The 21,226-nt window shown below is 46.5% G+C and overlaps 1 protein-coding gene across 8 annotated transcripts in view; it reads right to left on the bottom strand.

Moving 5' to 3' along the window:
• Window positions 1-21,090, bottom strand: part of ANKS3 (ankyrin repeat and sterile alpha motif domain containing 3) — a 31,643-nt gene extending 10,553 nt beyond the window's left edge. For 2 of the 8 annotated variants that reach the window (XM_026003033.2, XM_072751386.1), the window contains exons 1-7: window positions 20,888-21,027; window positions 20,261-20,448; window positions 17,614-17,785; window positions 15,282-15,480; window positions 14,961-15,082; window positions 13,419-13,500; window positions 2,088-2,223 (exon numbers count right to left, since the gene is read on the bottom strand). In XM_026003033.2, coding sequence (XP_025858818.1) covers window positions 2,088-2,223; window positions 13,419-13,500; window positions 14,961-15,082; window positions 15,282-15,480; window positions 17,614-17,785; window positions 20,261-20,264 — 715 coding nt within the window. In that variant the 5' untranslated portion in view covers window positions 20,265-20,448; window positions 20,888-21,027. Of the gene's footprint in view, window positions 1-2,087; window positions 2,224-12,959; window positions 13,057-13,418; window positions 13,501-14,960; window positions 15,083-15,281; window positions 15,481-17,613; window positions 17,864-20,260; window positions 20,860-20,887 lie in introns of those variants that run through there. The other 6 variants (XM_026003036.2, XM_026003035.2, XM_026003032.2 and 3 more) reach the window with 6 other exon arrangements.
• Between the last annotated feature and the right edge of the window lie 136 nt (window positions 21,091-21,226).

Below are 21,226 nucleotides of genomic sequence, written 5' to 3'. Positions count from 1 at the left end.
TTGTATAAGGCTCCCATCTGATGAGACCTTGTTCTGCTGGTACACTGTGGCTCAGACTCTGAAGGTGCCTCTCCTCCCGCTGCCCCCTTGTGAGCTGAGTACATCACAAATGATCCCGAGGCCAGGAAGGGGTCAGGCTATGGAGGGGGAGCAGCTCACTGGCAGGAACCGACAGTTCACGTCAGTGACTGCCTACGAGCGAGGGAGTGACTGACCCAGGGTCCAAACGCCACCAGTGACCCTGGGCCACCTATCCTCTCTATTCCCTACTCAGCTTGCTCCCATGTGCTCGGGGATCTACTGGGAGGAGACTGTGTTCCTGCCCAGGCAAAAGATGGAGGAATTGTCAAGAATAAAAGGACAAGTGGCGGGGGGGGGGGGGGGGGGGGGGGGGGTAAGCAAGGCAAAGGCAACTCCACAAATCAGAACCTCCCAGCACATCCTCTCACACCTGACGAGTCAGCAATAGCCATACGGAAACACTAAGTAAAATACTGGCAAATAGAATCCAACACCACACTAAGAAAATAATACACCACGTGGGATTTATATCAGGAACGTAAAGTGACGTTACTAGAAAATTCACTAATGTACTCTGTTGATAGAGCTAAGGAGAAAATTAACAACCGTCTCCATAGATGCAGATAAAGCCTTTGACAAAATTCTACACGTATTCCTGTAAAAAACACTCCAGAATACAGAAAATGCCAGATACCTTCTTAATGACGGAACACATGCACACCTCACCCTTAGCGCCAGCGTCCCAGCTAAGACAGCATCTCCACCAGGGTCACGTGAATGCCCCGTCCCCAACATGCTCGGCACCTTAGGAGAAGTATTAGCCAGTGCAACTAAAGGAAAGAAATCAGAGGTAGGAAAAGAAAGAAGCAGTAAATCTATGTCTATGGGCAGACTGTATGGTAGCCTATCTGGAAAACCCTGGAGAATCAGTAAACGCCATGAAAGAATGCAGCAGAGCAGAGCAGAATATGAAAGTGGCAAGCAGACGCCAGTAGCCTTCACGTCACAGACAACAGGCAGGCAGAGGATGTGAAGGCAGTGGAACCGCATTTACAACAGCCACAAAGAAAGTCAGACGCTTAAGAAGAAAAAACAAGTTATAGGCACAACGTCTAGAGGAAAATTTTTAAACCCTCCAGCAGACACAAAAGTACACTTGAACAAAAGACATCCCTTGTGGCCACAGAGGACGAGTCCACAGCATAAAGGGGTAGCTGATTTATAAATCTGCCAGTCTCCAGAACACAGTTTCTAAGCAGCTAGACCGGGTGATGTCGACGTTCACCAGTAGTACTAGCTAACACCGAAAAGGGACAGATGCAGGGGGACTGGCCTCACCAGACAGTCCAACGTGCCACAAAAAGGCCCTGCAAACTGAGCACAGAGTGGGTCCAGTGAGTGGACAGGGGAAGAAAGACCTGGGGAAGAGAAGAGCAAGGCCAGAAACGGACCTGGGCACAGAGGGAAATTCAGACTACATGACAAAGACAGCCTCTCAGATCACTAGGTCAAAGATGGACTGGTAAATAATTTAATGAAGCCAGGACAATAGAGAAGCCATCTGAAAACACCACCCCTCACACCACACGTGAAACTAAAGTACAAAGGGATCAGAGATCTAAATGTAAAAAAATGAAACCATGGAAGCACCAAAAGAAAATGGGTAAATTCTTATATAACTAGGGCATGGGGAAAGATCATTGACCCCAAATCTAAAGGCAATAAAAGACTGATGAATTTGACTATAAAAAATTAAAATATTTTGTATGGCAATAAGTACTGCAAGCAAAGTCAAGAAACCACCACCCTGAGCAATTCCCTTTGGGAGGTGGCTATCCCACCTCCCCGTGGGTGCCACCTGTGCACACCTTCAGCCTGGAAGGCACACTTTACGTCCTAACGTGTCTCTCTCCTAGGGGACCAGTGAGCCTCAACCCTGACTGTGCAGTGGAGTCAGAGGGGAGGCAGAGGTCTGCTGGCGAGGCTGTGGAGAGGCCACCTCTAAAGCCTGCAGGGGAGTCCTCCTCTCCCAGCAGCAGAGGGCACAGCGGCGCAGAAGCAGGTACCTGGGCTCCGATAGAGGTTCTTGGGCAGAGAAGGCGAGTGAGCATCTATCAACCCAACGATCTTCATGTGTCCATACTGCTTGGCCAGCATCCGGGCTGTGGCCCCACTGTGGTCTCTTGTGTCCACTTGGACTCCCTGTGAAATGTCATGAAAGTTCAAGAGCTGGGAACTCTCATTCCCTGGACGTGGACTCTGGACCCCAGCTAAGAAGTGCGGGGGGCTCCTCACGGCCCAGGAAACCCCACATCTGCGTGAGAAAGAAGCAAAAGCCTGGGAGGGCCCCCACTCTCCTTAAGGACGAGGTGGGGGGCACTGGGGAGGGGCTTGTGGGCAGCCAGGCTGGCAGCTAGCTAAGGCTGGCAGGCACACTGCAGGCCGCCAGGGCCAGAGCCCAGCCTTCACCCCTTGCACTTGGGCAGGCCCGCCTCGCTCCATTTCTCTCCACACAGAGAACACTGAAGTCGAAAGATGCACTAGAGAAGCCACCTTTAAAAATCATAACCATGAGGAGAGCACCATCCTTTTGAAGAAGAGTCCAGTAATTTTTATCCAAAGCCCTGAAATGTACTTATAGTATTCAGCACAAAAATTCCATTTCTGTGACTCTCTCCTAAGGAAATAACCCCAAATAACAGAGAAAGCTTTTATGACACAGGTGTTCAATAGAACATATCTACAATAACGAAAACCTGGAGACCGTGTTCAATGGGGCTGGAGCCAGCCAGGCTACTGCCATAAATGCTGGTGTTTACAGATAACTGGTATAACCAAGTTCCTAAAAGGACCGTAATATGTGTCTTTATGACATGTAAGGTATAAGGTGTCCTTATGAGGAAGAGAAGACGACGCGGATACATGGGGAAAACAGTATGTGAAGCATGCAAAGACAGGTGGAGACTGGAGTGACGCATCCACAAGGCAAGAACCACCAGGAGCCAACAGGAGTTCAAAGCCTCTGGACGGAGTGTGGCCCCACTGATAACCTTGGTTCTAGACTTCTGGCATCCACAACTGTGAGAAAATAAATTTCTGGGTTTTAAGCCCAACTTTATGGTAAATTGTTAAAAGTAGTGGGACACTAATGTACCCACTGACGTGTGAATGGCTACATAAACTAAGGCATATCATTACTATAAAGGACTGGATCAGAAAGAATGAGGCAGGTTTCTTTGTACTGATTTGGCAATGCCTATGATGTTTTGCTAACATTTAAAGACACACTACAGGGATCCCTGGGTGGCTTAGCGGTTTAGCACCTGTCTTCGGCCTGGGGCGTGATCCTGGAGTCCCGGGATTGAGTCCCACATCGGGCTCCCTGCATGGAGCCTGCTTCTCCCTCTGTCTGTGTCTCTGCCTCATTCTCTCTCTCTGTGTGTGTCTCATGAAGAAATAAATATTTTTTTTTTAAGATTTTATTCATTTATTTATGAGAGACATAGAGAGAGAGGCAGAGACACAGGCAGAGGGAGAAGCAGGCTCCATGCACCAGGAGCCCGACGTGGGATTCGATCCCGGGTCTCCAGGATCGCGCCCTGGGCCAAAGGCAGGCGCCAAACAGCTGCGCCACCCAGGGATCCCCAGTAAAATATTTTTTAAAAGGGGGGGGGATGCCTGGGTGGCTCAGTGGTCTGGTGCCTGCCTTTGACTCAGGGCGTGATCCTGGAGTCCTGGGATCGAGTCCCATGTCGGGCTCCCTGCATGGAGCCTGCTTCTCCCTCTGCCTCTGCCTCTGCCTCTCTCTCTCTCTCTCTCTCTCTCTGTCTCATGAATAAATAAATAAATAATCTTAAAAAAAAAAAAAAGGCACACTGCAGAAGTAGATGTAACCCATTTATGTAGCAGGATTCCATTTCTGTAGAAAACTACTCATAGTTGTTAATATTGGGGGAAGAGAGGCAGTATAAGAAAACTTAGAAGTTTTTGTTTGTTTGTTTTTTTATTTTTATTTATTTATGATAGTCACACAGAGAAAGAGAGAGAGAGGCAGAGACACAGGCAGAGGGAGAAGCAGGCTCCATGCACCAGGAGCCTGACGTGGGATTCGATCCTGGGTCTCCAGGATCACGCCCTGGGCCAAAGGCAGGCGCCAAACCGCTGCGCCACCCAGGGATGCCCACTTAGAAGTTTTTTAATGCTTATTTCTAAATTTTTGATTGATTAGCATCTAAATTTTATTGTTTGGCTTTTTTAAGCCTGTAGGTTATATTACTTTCATAGGGGTTTTTTAAATATGTTTTTTCATGAAAATATTTACACTCTACAAGCACACCTCAGAGACATTGCAGGTTCAGTTCCAGACCCCACAATAAAGTGAATACTGCAATAAAACAGGACAAATGAATGTTTTTGGTTTCCCAGTGTATAGAAGTTATATTTATACTCTACTGCAGTCTATTAAGTGTACAGCAGCATTATGTCTAAAAAAAAAAACAATACCTATACCTTAAAGAAATAAAATACTTTATTGGGGCACCTGCCTGGCTGTCAGTAAAGCATGAACTCAGGGTTGAGTTCAAGCCCCATGTTCAGCATAGAGCTTAAAGAAAAAAAATTAACTTTATTGCTAAAAAATGCTATCATCTGACATTTCAGCAAGTCACAATCACAGATCACCACCTGGGTGGCTCAGGTGGGTTAAGCATCTGCCTTGGCTCAGGCCATGATTCCAGGGTCCTAGGATCAAGCCCCAGTCTAGGCTCCCTGCTCGGTGAGGAGTCTGTTTCTTCCTCTGTCCCTCCCCCTGCTCATATGCTCTCTTTGTCTGCTCTCTCAAATAAATAAATTCTTTAAAAAAAAATATGACAATAATGAAAAGGTTTGAACTATTGCAAGAATTACCAAAATGAGACACAGAGATGCAGAGTGAGTGAATGCTGTTGGAAAAATGGTACCCGCAGACTTGCTCGACGCAGGGTCTCCACAAACCTTCCACCTGTAAAAAGCGCAGTATCTGTGAAATGCAATAAAGTGAAGCACAATAAAATGAGGGGTGCCTGTCCACATTCAAAAGTTATAGGACTTCCCCACAATATCACCATTATTAAGGATTTAAGTTAACTTATATTTTAAAATATTCTTCAGAACTTACTTATATACACTTTTACAGATTCATGGAAAGGCGCAATGATTTTATTAAATCATTGTTTAAAAAGCTCTATAGGGATCCCTGGGTGGCGCAGCGGTTTAGCGCCTGCCTTTGGCCCAGGGTGCGATCCTGGAGACCCGGGATCGAATCCCACGTCGGGCTCCCGGTGCATGGAGCCTGCTTCTCCCTCTGCCTATGTCTCTGCCTCTCTCTCTCTCTCTTTCTGTGACTGTCATAAATAAAAAAATAAATAAATAAATAAATAAAAAGCTCTATAAAAAGGAAAAAATTTGTAACTATGAGAGGTGACAGATGTTGACTAGACTTACTGTGGTATTCTTTTCACAATGTAAGGAAAATGCAAATCATTATGTTGTGTACCTTAAACTTATACAATGATATATGTCAACTGTATTCAAGAAGCCTAGAAAAGGGGATCCCTGGGTGGCTCAGTGTTTTAGCGCCACCTTAGGCCCAGGGCGTGATCCTGAAGTCCTGGGATCAAGTCCCACATCAGGCTCCCTGCATGGAGCCTGCTTCTCCCTCTGCCTATGTCTGCCTCTCTCTCTCTCTCTCGCTCTCTCTCTCTCTCTGTGTCTCTCATAAATAAGTAAATAACATCTTTAAAAAAAAAAAGCCTAGAAAAAATATTTTTAAAAGATTAAAAAAAAAGGACCATGATACAAAACTGTACCTATATTACAGCAGCACCAAAACATGACAAAACAAAAATGTATACAACACTGGAAGCAAATGTGCCCACACTGTTAATATAATATCTAAGCAGTAAGAAAGGGGGATTTTCCCATCTTCTTAATCTTCTATACTCTCTAAACTTTCTACCATGAGCATGCTTATTTTGAAGGTAGAAAAGACAATAATCTTTCTATTTTAAAAGCTTCAACCAAGCAGTCTGGGGTCTGATAGGGACCACCAGGTGTCAGTGCTCCGGAGGGCAAACTGGCAAACATTACACATACCCTTTGACTCAGCAATTCCACTTCTAGGGATTTAAACTTCAGAAATAACTAAAGACATACACTGACATTTAGTATCTTCCCATCAGCAGTTAGTATCATGAGAGCCAAGAACCTAAAATCAGGAATTAATGAAATAAGAGAGAACGTATTTCTAAAGTGGAATTGTATTCCCCCATTTATATGACAGGCCCAAGTGTATTTTTTTTTTTTTTAAGATTTAATTAATTTATTTGACAGAGAGAGAGAGAGAGAGAGAGAGCACGTACCAGTGCACAAGCAGGGGGAGTGGCAGGCAGAGAGGGAGAAACAGGCGCTGAGCTGAGAGCCCGATGAGGGACTTGATCCCAGGACCCTGGGAACATGACCTGAGCCAAAGGCAGACGCTTAACCACATGAGCCACCCAGGCACCCCCAAGTGTATGTATTAACATGGATGGGGGTGCACAGGACATCGATGAGGGAAAAAAAAAAAGCATATTACAAAACATTTTGTATAACAGGATTCCACTTTGATTTAAAATATGTTAAACACCAATAAAAATTAATTAAAAAAAAAGATTAAAAAATAATAATAATAAAATAAAATAAAATAAAATATCTGTTAAAAAACCAGGAGAATACCAGACAAGGTGTTAACATGTGCTATCTCTGGGTGGTGGGATTATGAATAGTTTGTGGCTTTCTTTTTGCTTCATTGTACTTTCTAATTCTTTTATAGCAGAGATATATCACTGTATAATAAATATTTACTTATGCACTCTTTTCCCCTATTTTGAAAACCTATGATCAACTGACAACTTTGGTTAAGCCTGTGCAGAAGGTGATTATCACACATCCCTCTGAAAGGGAAAAAACTGCATTTTACAAGATCTTAATGGAGTTTTACTTTCTATAATACCCCACTTTCAAGAGCTCTGGTTAGAAATCAGCTCTGAAGCCTTCAGCCTTCAAAGATCATTTCTAGAGGGGTCTGAAAGGGGAGACTGAATGAATGGCAGTCAAAAGGCATAAATTTGGGCAGCCTGGGTGACACAGCGGTTTAGCGCCACCTGCATCTGAGGGCATGATCCTGGAGACCCGGGATCAAGTCCCATGTCAAGCTCTCTGTATGGTGCCTGCTTCTCCCTCTGCCTGTGTCTCTGCCTCTCTCTCTCTGTCTCTATGAATAAATAAATAAAATCTTAAAAAAAAAAGGCATAAATTTCCAGTTGTAAGATACAACATGATGACCGCAGTAAACATTGCCATGTGATAAATACAGAAGTGGTTCAGAGAGTAAATCCTGAGTTCTCCTCACAAGGAAACAATCTACATCTGTGTCTGTGACGGACACTCACCGGATGTGTGATAATCACTACACAACACATGTAAGTGAAATCAGTTCGCTGCACTCTCAATGTACAGAGATGTCTGTCAGTTATATCTCGATAGAAATGGATGGTGGGGGAGGGGGGAATTTCTAGTTTCAGTTTGGGAGAAAGAACCTAAAGGTTTCAAGCAGAGCAAACACCACCATCTTTTACTGTCATCTGTTAAGTCCAGAAGACTCAACCTTATAGTTAAAGGGGGAAAAAAGCAGGGGCACCTGGGTGGCTCGGTTGAGCATCCAACTTCTGATTTCAGCTCAGGTCGTGATCTCTCGTGTCATGAGATCAAGCCCCATGTTGAGCTCTGCACTCAGCAGTGAGTCTGCTTGAGATTCTCTCTCTCTCTCTCTCTCTCTCTCTCTCTCTCCCCCTCTGCCCCTACCCACATGTGCTCCTTTCTCTCTCTCTCTAAAATAAATAATTTTTAAAGGCCGGGGAGGGGGGGCAGTAATACCATTTCTTAGCAAGTCAATGAGGAAGCAAACAAAACCAAGAACAAGGTCCCTGAGGTGAGGGAAGAAAATACTAGAATTTCTGTTCATTCATCCTTCACATTTTTTTTCTTTCCTATTTTAAAATGTACATAACATAAAACTCATTCTGACAGAAGAGCTTGATCAAAGCTTTGGAGACTGTGGCCCAAGAGGATGACAGACACACTCATCACATGGAGGCCAGACCATCAGCTCAGCTCTCCCCTAAGAGACCTAATCATCCTGCCTCCATGGAATTGTCAGAGCTTGGCCCCACCAGGAAGAAGGGAATGGGGTGCAAGGGAGGCAGCTACAGCCCTCTCCTGCCCTTGCAGAGCACAGGGTGCCCAGCCTCCTGCAGCTCTCTGTCTCCGGGAATGGCACCAGACTCGGAAGACCAGTGGATCCAGCCCTCTGGCCCCCTGAGGTCTAGCCCTGACTGAGCAGGAGGAAATCTGCAGGAAATGAGGAGCAGAGGAGCATCCGTGCACAGCTAGCCACACAGCCTCCCCAGCAGTGGACGGATGTGGCCCATCAGCCACACACTCCCAGCCACACCTGCCACCCACTTCCCCCAACGCCCACCCCAAAGCAATCATGGCAAACTGTCCAACACCTTTGATTCCTGATTAGTGCTGCAGGGAGATCTCAGAGTTGGTTTCCTGAATTTGATCACTGTATGTCATCACAAAAGGGAAAATTGTTTTTGGGAAATACACACTAAAAGTATTTAGGGAGGAAGAGGGCATTATGTCGGCAACTTACTATCCAAATAAAGACTAACAGAAGAAAATGAGATGAAATGATAATATTCAGGGAGTTGAGCAAAGGTATGCAAATTCTTGGTATTATTTTGATATTTCTTTAAGTCTGAAATTATTCCAAAATTTTAAAAATTTTCCAAAAGAAATCCAATATAGGGCAGCCCCGGTGGCTCAGCGGTTTAGTGCTGCCTTCAGCCCAGGGCCTGATCCTGGAGACCCGGGATTGAGGCCCAAGTCAGGCTCCCTGCATGGAGCCTGCTTCTCCCTCAACCTGTGTCTCTGTGTCTCTGCCTCCCTCCCTCTCTGTCTCTCATGAATAAATAAATACAATCTTAAAAAAATAAAATAAAATTCTAGGGGCAATTCTTTCAGTCAAGAGACTGAGTACACTAAGTGGAGTCTGCTTAAGATTCTTTCTCTCCCTCCCACCCATGCTCTCTCTCTCTCAAATAAATAAATCATAAATAAATAAATAAATAAATAAATAAATAAATAAATAAATAAATAAAATTCTAAACTCAGAAGCAGAGGTTATGCTTTTAACAGAGTTGAGCTCTTACCTATCTATTCTTGACCCTATGTGAGGTCTTAGGGATGCTTGGTCCAAGTAAGTGGAATTACTTCAAAGAATAATTATTTGCACCAAAGGAGAACAAATGACTGATAAGTAAATGAAATGATGCTCAACCTAACCAGAAATCAGGGAAAGGCAAAAATCAATAGGAGACAGCTCATCTGATACCAGGTACCAAGTGTTATTGAGAGTGTGGGAGAAGAGAGCTATCAGGATATAAATCAGGATGACTATGGAGGAAAGTAAGCTAAGACTCACCCACCCTACACACCAAAATTTCTGCTTTGATTCAGAATACATCCTGATTTCTTTTAAATTCCTTCACACACACTTGAGAAGACAAGTTAAAATGGGAACTGCAGCCCTGTCAGGAATAGCAAAGTGGATACAACTTGATACACTAAAAGAGGAATGGATAAATATAAAAGACTCAAACATTCAATGCACAGAGTGCTGTCAAAATGAGTGAACTATGCCCCATGCATCAGCACTGTGCTGAATGACACATACAGTCTGACACGTTATTTACATAAATCTTCAAAACAGGGATGCCTGGGTGGCTTAGCAGTTGAGTGCCTAACTTTGGTTCAGGGCCTGGATCCCGGATTCCCGAGATCAAGTCCCACATTGGGCTCCTTGCATGGAGCCTGCTTCTCCCTCTGCCTGCCCCTCTGCCTTTCTTTGTGTGTCTCATGAATAAATAAAATCTTTAAAAAAAAATCTTTAAAATATATAAAACCTGTGCATTCCTTAAGGACACACAGTGTGTGATGAAAGCATAAAATCAGGGCCAGGAAAGCTGCAGATCAACATCTGTTTAGGGGTCACTTTGGGATCGTGTGGGTTGCATTAGTATTATCTTCTATACATTGAAAGTACTTCAAATTTAAAATTCATAATTCTTGCTGCTGTGGAAAGCATAAGTTGGTACAATTTGCTCTTCAGATGGCAAGTGGGCAACCCTATGTTAAGACTGCACTTACACTCCACACAAAATTCTACCTTCAGTACTGAAGTGGACAGAAGTGGTCACATCCGTGTGCAGAGATGTATAAGCAGAAGGTCTCCGCAACACTGTGTGTGACAGCCAGTGGCTGACAATGACTTACTTCCATCTGCAGACCACTGTTAAATCTCTGATTCGTCCCTACATGGAAGTGCTGTGCAGCCACGAAAAAGAGAGAGAAAAGAGATTAACATACACTAATATACAACAATCTCCCCGACAGTTTAAAAAAAAAAAGAAAGAAAGAAAGAAAGTAAAAGCGAGCTGGGGAGTAGCTGTGGGGTGAGACTGGGAGATCAAGGCAAAGCGGGCAGGCAGGCCCTGTGCCCCTTCAGTCTTGAGCCTAGTTTTACCATGTGAGGGTACCATTCCCAAATTCTTTCTCTTTTTCTTTCTCTTAGAGTCTATGACCAGGCATATTGCTTCATTTATGTATCTACTTAGAGAGAGAGAGAGAGAGAGAGAGAGAGCGTACATACAGGGTGGGATGGGGAGAGGGGGAAAGAAAGTATTAAGCGGGCTCACGGAGCCTGGTGCGGGGTTCAATCTCACCACCCTGAGATCATGACCTGAGTGGAAACCAAGTCAGACACTTAACTGACTGAGCCGCCCAGGAGCCCTCCAAATTCTTTTTTCAAAGAAAGATAGCATGTTAACATTTTATTATGCTAAACTATCCAATAAACTGACTCCCCAAAATACAGACAGATCATAATATAAGCATAAATGGTCAATAATGTATTTGTAGTTTAAAATTTTTTTTTAATTTTTTATTTATTTATGATAGTCACAGAGAGAGAGAGAGAGGCAGAGACACAGGCGGAGGGAGAAGCAGGCTCCATGCACCGGGAGCCTGACGTGGGATTCGATCCCAGGTCTCCAGGATCGCGCCCTGGGCCAAAGGCAGGCGCCAAACCGCTGCGCCACCCAGGGATCCCTGTATTTGTAGTTTAAATGCTCAACCTCACTAGTAAGTACAAACCAAAATGAGATGCCACTTTTCTCCCATCACACTGGCAAAGACTTAAGACAACTAACTTCCAGAGCTTGGTAAAACATGAAAAAGTGGGCATATTACTGGGTGGAGGGAAGGCAAAGAGACTTTTCCAGTGGGAATTTGTTAGGACTTACTATTTCTCCCGTTGAACTTTTTAATGTCTTTAAGATATAATTCACATACCATGCAATTCACTGACTCACAGTGTATAATTCGATGGCATGCAACCATCACCACAGTCAACTTCAGAACACTTTCCTCACTCTGAAAAGAAATCCGGTACCTCTTAACCACCACCCTCTCCCCAGTATTTCCAACTCTCATCATCCCTTCCCACCCCATCCTCTGCTGCCAGCCCTAGGCCACCATTAATCTGCTTTCTATCTCTACAGATTTGCTTATTCAGGACACTTTGTATAAAGAGAACCATATCATATGTGGTCCTTTGTGTCTGGCTTCTACCACTGAGCATGATATTTTCAAGATTATTCCATATTGTAGGTGTTGGAACTCCATTCCTTTTTATGGCTGAATAATATTCCATTGTGTGGAGAGACCACATTTCACCTATCCATCTGTCAGTTATTGGACATGTGGGTTTCCATCTCTTGGCTACTGCGAATAACACTGTTGTGGACATTTGTAAGGTTTTGTGTGGACCTATTTTCAGTTCTCCTAGGAGAATGGCTGAGTTATATAGTAGCTTTATGTTTAACTATTTGAGAAACTGTCAGACTGTCTTCCAAAGAGGCTCCATCATTTTATTTTATACTCCCACCAGCAGTGTGTGAGGGTTTCAACCTCTCCACCTCCTCACCCACTCTTATTACTATCCTTTCATATTACAGACGCCCCTAGTAGTTTTGATTTGCATTTCCCACGACTAATGATGTCAAGCATTTCTTCATGTGCTTATTGGCCATCTAAAAATTATCTCTGGAGAAATGTCTACTCAGATCCTTTGTCCATTTTTTTTTTTTTTTTAAGATTTATTTATTCACGAGAGACATGGGGAGAGAGAGAGGCAGAGACACAGGCAGAGGAAGAAGCAGGCTCTATGCAGTGAGCCCGACATGGGACTCAATGCCAGGTCTCCAGGATCACGCCCTGGGCCCAAGGCAGGCGGTAAACCGCTGAGCCACCCAGGAATCCCCACCATTTTTTAATTGTCTTTTTATTAGGGCCTGTTAAATGTAACAAGTGAACACCAGCAATCCCTCCTATAGAGATACGGTATACCAGCATGCATGCTGAAGCTGCCCCTACAGAGACAAGTCCCTGGAGCACTGTTTATAACTGTATAATGTCAGAAACCTAAATTTCGAATAAGGAACTGACTAAATTATGGCTCGGACTATACATAGGATACCATATAAGGAAAAAAAACCCATGGCATATTAAGCGATTTTCCAAAAGCTGGAGAAAATAAATACACAGTAGAATCCCACTCATGTTTGCACCTGTCTATAGATAGACCTTCCTATGCAGAGAAGTCCTGGGCTGTCTCTTTATCAAACCACATGGACATCTTGGGGAGGAACAGGAGGTAGTTTAAAAGGAAGGAAAATCTCAGCATTCTTACTCTACATCATGTTTTTAAGTCATGGATCATAAGTGTTATTTACTTTTTAAAATATATTTTCCAGGGATCCCTGGGTGGCGCAGCGGTTTAGCACCTGCCTTTGGCCCAGGGCACGATCCTGGAGACCTGGGATCGAATTCCACGTCGGGCTCCCGGTGCATGGAGCCTGCTTCTCCCTCTGCCTGTGTCTCTGCCTCTCTCTCTCTCTCTCTGTGTAACTATCATAAATAAATAAAAATTTAAAAAAATATTTTTTTCCATATTTTTCAAATAATAGCATCTTCAAAATTATAACAGGAAAGGTGTCTATTTTTACTCACCACTGTATCCCTGAGCACCACTCAACACTTGGTTGGCATCAGTAGATACAATGAAAATGTGCTGAATAAATGAAGAGCAGCTATTTCTATGCAGCAGAAAATTCTGTTTTAGCTCATACTTCAGGGACAGGATTCCTCACCTGCTGTGACTAAATTTTAAGGTAATAAACAGGGTCACTTACATGATTAAGGAAATACTGCACAATTATTTCATGGCCAGCAGCAGCTGCTTCCATCAAAGGAGTAAATCCATACACCGGCTCCCTGCAAGAGAGAGGCCAGGCCAGACTATTAGTGGAGAAGAGTTCAGCCAGGCAGCAGCTTTCCTGCTGCAGACCAAAACCAAGCTGGCCTGTCACCCATCCCTAAGCGTCGAGGTCTCCCTCTTGTCAGAAACAGGAAGAAAAGTTCACATCAACACATCAGCTTCATAAATTCTTCTGATTCTACCATCAGCTCTAGTCTTTTTTCCTAAAGACAATCTGTCTCTTGATCTTCACTCCTTCTAAGCTTCTTCCACCTGCCATCTCTTAAATCTCCATTTTAATTACAAGCAAAAAAGCAGCTGTTGCCTTTCACTGAGCACTGAAAGCCAGTGTCTCCTGTCCACCTATCCAGATCCAATCCTTTGAGTTCAGTATCTTCCAGGAATCCTCCCAAAAGCTCCAAGAATAACCATCTACCTTGTCCTTACTTTGCCTAGTATCTAATACTGATTTTTGTGCTTGGGTCCGGTCACTCAGCGCTGTCTGCAGATGCCTCCTAACCCTCACTTCTCTCACGCTGGTCTAAAAGACAGGAACCAGGCTAAATCCTGGGCTGCATCCAGGCTAAGACACACCATTTTCACATTTTCACCTCTCTGAAGTCAGAAATTATCTTAAAATCCATAGGCAAGTGGCATTTTATTTTTTTTTATTTTTATTTTTTTAAAGATTGTATTTATTCATGAGACACACAGAGAGATACAGAGATAGATAGAAAGAGAGAGAAAGAGAGAGAGAGAGAGGCAGAGACACAGGCAGAGGGAGAAGCAGGCTCCATGCAGGGATCCTGATGTGGGACTCGAGCCCGGGACTCCAGGATCACGCCCTGGGCTGAAGGTGGTGCTAAACTGCTGAGCCAACCAGGGATCCCTGGCAAGTGGCATTTTAATCAGTGGTATTTCTTTCTCAGTGGCATGTGAAACTCTGGTGCATCTTACAAGGGATGATTTCCCCCCAGGGTGTGCACTGTGCCAGCTGGATGCTGGGTTGGTACTCGCTGTGTTGAAAGGGGATTATTGTCGTGACACACTTTAGACAACACCCCTTCCAGCTTATAAAACTCATGACTGCTTTCAAAGCATCACCTCATTCGATATAGACAAAAGGCCATAAGGAAAAAGGAATTAGCATTTAATGCACGTCAATCAAGTGCCATTCACCATGCCAGGCTATGATATATGACAGAACGTGTAATTCCCTAACAATTCCATGACATACGTATTGCTATCCCCAGTTTTCAGATAAAGAATATGTGGCTCAGGGCACTGAAAGTGCTGCACCTGGTGTCCCCTGACAGATGCAGGAAAAAGCTGGGACTATCCCCAAGCTTACCACACCTGGCCCGGGCAGACCTGTTCCCTCTGCCCGAGGCAGGGGCTATCCTGCACTCTGGCCCATGGCTGCCTCCTCAGCTGCCCTCCTCAGAGTCAGAGAGACAACTAAAGACCTGGTAATCACCTCACGTTGGCATTTGCTCCACTGTCCAACAGGAACTTGACCATCTGCTGGTGCCCAGCGCTGGTGCAGTGGAAGAGGGCAGTCCAGCCTTGAATGTCCTTCATTTCCAGCTCAGCACCTTGCTTCAAGAAAACACAGAATGCTCGTTACAGCCTCAGCTCCCGTGTGTGGGGCAGGTGCCCTCCAGGCTGTCACACTGCAAGAACCAGTGATTACTCGAGCACGCATCCATACACACACTATGGTTACAATGGTTCACAGCTCCACCAGAGCAGCCAGGAGCCCCTCAGGTTTCTGGGCCTAAGTCCCCTCATAGCTCACCTGGAGGAGAAAGTAGGCGATGCTCTCGTTGCCACAGCTGGAAGCCAGCATCAGCGGAGTCTGCCCTTCTGGGGTCGGCACATTCACGCTCACCCCCGCCTCAAGCAGCAGGTGCACAATGGTATCATGTCCAATGTAGGAGGCGTACATCAGTGGGGTCCAGCCACCACCATTCTTCTTATTCAAATCTAACTCTCTCCTAAACAAATGCAAGATATGCTAGATGTGTCCAACCATCTCACATGTGAGGTTTACCAAAGCCAGCAGTGAGACTGAACCAAGAGAAAAAGTGGGAAATACAGCCAGAAGCAGAAGTTACCTGCCACCCTGGAAGTCACAGGGGAGGGGAGGCAGGTGGGGAAACCGTTGTTTGCTGTACAGCTGCCTCTGAAAAGTCCTCAGAGCTGTCATCCTCCCCCAATTGCCCATTATCATCGGCCCCTCCTCCTACCCCTAGGCCAGCAATTCTTTCCTACCCCCAGCTACACAGATGCTCCTCAACCAGGGGTGGTTTTGCCCCCCAGGAGACATTTGGCACAGTGTAGAGACATTACAGGTTGTCACAACTGGGGAAGGAAAACCTACTGGCATTTGGGGGTGGAGGCCAGGGATGTGGCTAACCAGCCTACACACACAGGTCCCCAACAGAGAAGGATCTGGCTCAGGCTGTCAGGAGTGCCAGAGTCAAGTAAGTGACCTGGAGCCTTGACTGTCTTCTACCAACAGACCAGAATCTGCTTTTCTGGGGCTGAGTGGAAAGGGGAAGGGATTCAGAGAATGGACAATACTTCTCCCTTGTCACCTCATCCTACAGAAACATTCCTGGAAAATCATTGACCAGAGGATCCTATCTTTCTCATTGATTTCCACCAAAATTCTGGAAAAGCGTTTCCCACAGGAAAAACAAACAAACAAACAAACAAACAAACAAACAAACGTGGGTTTCCCAGCCTAGAGTCTGGGGTTTGGGGTTGGGGGTATGGAAAGAACATCCACTTCCAGGTGGTCATGTCCCACAGCCTTTCCTCAGGCACAATCCCTGCCTCCAGTAGAGGCAACAAGTGGCCATCGATCACAGTCTGTGCCTCTCAAAGGTATGCACACAGGAAGCTACACCCACCAGACAATTATTTTTCATCCACTGACAACTTCTATTGACTTTGGGATGCCCATGCAGCCATTCCAGAAGGTCCTTATCCCAGGAAAGAGTGGCAGCCACTGGTTGGGAGAGTGCACAGAGGCCCGTTCATTCTGGCCACATGAGGTCCACTGATGGAGCGCTCATTCCACTTGGAGAAGGGCCAAGTCCCTGGTAGAGCATCTCTGAGGCTCTGACATATCCAATCGGGCCCAATCCTCCTTCCGATGCCTCCTCTCCCCTCAGATCCCCGGTCTATGCTTACTGTGGGCAAGCCTTGGTGCCAGCTAGGGCCACAATCCCAACCAGGGCACAAATACTTCCCCTCTGCCCTGGGGAGCCGTTCTGGACCGTGGATTTAAAAAGCACACCCAAAGGTTTAAAACGCCCAACAATGTCAGAGGAATAGAGTTGTAACTGGGAATGTGCTGCCTGTGTACCCAGCTACACATTCCTAAGGCCACCTGATACAGGAGTACGACAGATTATTCCTTACTACGGAGTTGCACTTGTACTCAATTGGCCAGATATTTATAAGTGATGGCTAAGACGTGGGAACCAGAAACACGAGGCTTAAACAAAGCTTTGGTTTGGCTCCCTAGGAACTGAAAAAGGTATGGACACAGATGGCTTCTCCAAGTTATCAATGAAACACTGAAACAAGGAGGTAGGTAGGTGTAAGGGGGATGGAGGTGAAGAGATTGGTCCTTTTCCTAAAACTACATTAACATATGTATAAGACTGCAGGTGGCAATCCCCAGAGGAAGTTGAACCCCCCCCCCCACCTTCTCCTCCTCCTCTATGGTAGAAGCTAGAAGGGAGAGGAAGGCATGAGAGATAAAAACGACCCTTCTTGGGAAAGAAGGCCACAGGACCTCACTTTCTAACTTTATTTTAGTTTTGTTTGAACATTTCTGCAATTCGTAAAAACCATAAAATGACTCTAAAGAAAGCCTGAAATGTTTCAGAAGCCCATGAAAAAAAATTTAAATCATCTCTTAGGAGGAATAAAAACTGACCTATTATGTCCTGCATAAATCACTACTGACAACTGAGACACGGGGATTGACTGATGCGTATGAAATGTCTACGACTGTGTGCGAGGCCCCATTAGCTTACTGACAGCTCTACTTGAGATCTGAAGCCACAGATCTCAAAATCTAAGCAGAAGGAACATTTCCTAAGATCTCTTACCGCTGCACACATTCCTTCACCACTTCATACTGGCCGATGGAAGCAGCTGTGTGAAGATCCAAGGGGACGGCCAGCTCCTCCCGGCTGACCTGAGCACCCAGCCCATGCCACATGGACAAGCTGCGGTTCAGGAGTTCTGGCTCACTGGCTTCATCGCTGAGCTCCGACATCACTGTGGAGGGAGACCCAGGGGTTAGGTCTTTCCTTCCTGGTGGCTCCAGGGAGTGAAACAGGATGGTCACACTCCTACCTGCAGGAGGCAGCTATGTCACTATCCTAGGAAACTCAATCAACTCCTGGGACAGACTTGAAAAATTTCACTGGGGAACCTGGGTGGCTCAGTCAGTAAAGCATCTGCCTTCAGATCAGGTCATGATTTTAGGGTCCTGGGATCGAGCCCCTCATCGAGCTCGCTGCTCAGCACAGAGTCTTGTTTCTCCCTCTCCCTCTGACCTTCCTCCCCACTTGTGCACGCTCTTTGTCTCAAATAAAATCTTTAAAAAAGTGAAAGAAAAGGAAAGAGAGAAAGAAAAAAGAAAAAAGAAAACAAGTACAGGTTTGGGCAGTTCCATCTTGCTGATACTAGTGAGACTGTCACCAGACAGAAAAAAGAGGAGCACACATGGTGAGTCACACACTGAGCTGTGTACTTGCCTCCATTACTCCTCAGGCCCCAGTCCTGCAAAGGGAATTCTCCACAACTCAGGAAGGCCAACAACCTCTTGGATGGGCAGTCAAGAAATGCTAATTGGGTCACTGGACCAAATCACCTCTTGGGTGTGGTGGGAAAGAACCCCGGACTATCAAAATTTCTATCAAAATTTAGCTCTGGCTGAGTGAAGTAAGTCAATCGGAGAAGGACAAACAGTGTATGTTCTCATTCATTTGGGGAATATAAATAATAGTGAAAGGGAATATAAAGGAAGGGAAAAGAAATGTTGGGAAATATCAGGAAGGGAGACAGAACATAAAGACTCCTAACTTGGGGAAACGAACTAGGGGTGGTGGAAGAGGAGGAGGGCGGGTGTTGGAGGGGAATGGGTGACGGGCACTGAGGTGGACACTTGACGGGATGAGCATTGGGTGTTTTTCTGTATGTTGGTAAATTGAACACCAATAAAAATTAATAAAACAAAACAAAACAAAACAAAAAATTTAGCTCTGTACAGGGATCCCTGGGAGGCTCAGTGGTTTAGCGCCTGCCTTCGGCCCAGGGCATGACCCTGGAGTCCCAGGACTGAGTCCCACATCGGGGTCCTTGCAGGGAGCCTGCTTCTACCTCTGCCTCTGCCTGTCTCTGTCTCTGCCTCTCTCTGTGTGTCTCATGAATAAATAAAATCTTAAAAAAAAAAAAAAAAAAGAACCTCAAACACAATGTGCTAAACAGAAGCCAGACTCAAAGGCTACCCACTGTATGATTCCATTTATGTGGCATTCCCAGAAAAAAAAAAAAAGTGAAGGGCAAGAGGACAGATGGGTGGTATCAGGGGTTAGGAATGGGGAAACCACAAAGGGACAGCAAAAGGGAATTTGGGGGTAATATACTTGTTCTGATTCTTGACTGGTGGGGTATGTTGACTTTGTATGTTAATTAAAACTCATAAACCCAAACACCAAATGAGTGAATTTTACTGTATAAAAATTCGAAACAAATAAATCTTGAAAAGAAAGTCCCATGGGCAGCCCGGGTGGCTCAGCGGTTTGGTGCCTGCCTTTGGCTCAGGGTGTGATCCTGGAGACCCAGGATTGAGTCCCATGTTGGGCTCCCTGCATGGAGCCTGCTTCTCCCTCTGCCTGTGTCTCTGCCTCGCTCTCGCTCTGTGTCTCTCATGAATAAATAAATGAAATCTTAAAAAAAAAAAAAAAAGAAAGAAAGAAAGAAAGAAGAAAAGAAAAGAAGAAAAGAAAAGAAAAGAAAAGAAAAGAAAAGAAAAGTCAAGTCCCAGCACGGAAACTAGGATGTGATTGGTATTCAGCAAAGTAGAAATCCACCTACACATTCCTTGAAAGTGGACTGACTCAGCAGTTTAGCGCCTGCCTTCAGCCCAGGGCATGATCCTGGGGTCCCAGGATCGAATCCCACATCGGGCTCCCTGCATGGAGCCTGTTTCTCCCTCTGCCTGTGTCTCTGCCTCTCTCTGTGTCTCTCATGAATAAATAAATAAAATATATATGTATATAAAAAAGTAGGAAAGCGGGCAGGGATGGGGGGGGATAGACTGGTAAATTCGTGGGGTGATGGAACTTTCCCAGAGATGCAACAACACCAGGACGAAGAGCCTACAATCATGACAGCCACTTATCCTGGGAAATCGAACCAAATTCATGCCAAGCCACTAGTCTATTAGAATATTTGGTCCATGAGCAACATGTGTCTCCTACTGTACTATGGGTGGGAAAGAACAAAGAAGCAAGAACAGAAAAGAGAGAAAAGGAAAAAACGAAGGTCACATCCATTCCCACGGCCCAAAGGTGCCCCAGCAGTTCACACGTGCCACTAGGATCTCAGTCTCTACTAAAAGAACGCTTCCAAGCCCCAGGTCACACAGCTGAGGTGGGCCTGTAGGAAACCAAGCTCAGAGCAAAGTTCTGCTTTCTGGTACCACCACCTGCCGACACGCACGGAGCCGGAAATCAACCAGCTTACTCATTCTGCAGGTGAGAAACTCCAACCTCAGGAGTCCTGGTCAGCAGATACAGGGTAAGAGCCCAAAGAGCCTGGGCGCTTCAGGGACCCTTTCGATACACCCTCCGAGCCTCCTATGGGCGTGTCCGTCCTCCGGGGTGGAGCCCACGAGGTCGCTCCCGTTATCCGAGGCCCAGGCGGCTGACAGCCTGCAGGGTGGCGATCACAACCAGACCCGGCCCGAGGAGCACGGGCAGGGCGAACCGGCAAGCCACCTCCCCCATCAGCGCGCCCCACGCCGCACCCTCAACGACCGGGTAGCTGCTCTGCGGAGAACGCTTATGCTCGTCCGTAGGGCCGGATCCCCACTCAGGGGGCCGGGTTCCTTCAACCCAGACAAGCACGGGGAAGAAGTCTCGTCGCGGCTGCCCCGGGACCCAGCCCGAGCCCTGACTGCTGCACCCACGTCGCCGGCCGCCCCCTTCCGGTAACCCCGCACCGCACGTGGCTCCGCCGTCCCCGCCGCGCGGCTGCAGAAGCGGAAGTGCGGCCAGAAGCCCCCGCGGCGAGCAAGCGGTCGGACCCCGCAGGCAAGCGGCAGGGGGCGGCACCAGGTGGGCGGAGGGAGCCCGGCCGCCCCCGAGCTACCTGCGCTGGGCCCCGGGGCGCCACCGCCGCGCCGCCGCCGCCTTCGCACTCCCTCGGGCCGGCCCGCTCGCTGCCACGCACGCCCGGGCTCCTTCCGCGCCGGCTGCCGCCGCAGCGCCCGGACCCCGCGGCCCCGCTCCCGCCCCGGAAGTGGTTGCGGGAGGCGCGGAGCACGCCGTGACGCTTGCCGGGCCGCGGAGCAGCTCCCGGCGCCGTGGAATACTTCCGTCCCGCACCCGAGCCTTCCGGTCAGCTCGCCGGGCTCGCTGTGTGATGCCCGCGGCAGCCAATGAACAGGGCGAGTTCACCCTGCCCCGCCCCTCCGCTGGCCGGGGGAAC

This window comes from Vulpes vulpes, chromosome 3 (genome assembly GCF_048418805.1).
Source record: "Vulpes vulpes isolate BD-2025 chromosome 3, VulVul3, whole genome shotgun sequence".
Classification (NCBI taxonomy): Eukaryota; Metazoa; Chordata; class Mammalia; order Carnivora; family Canidae; genus Vulpes; species Vulpes vulpes.
The sequence above is the reverse complement of the archived record's forward strand: the minus strand, read 5'-3'. Positions and strand labels throughout refer to the sequence as shown.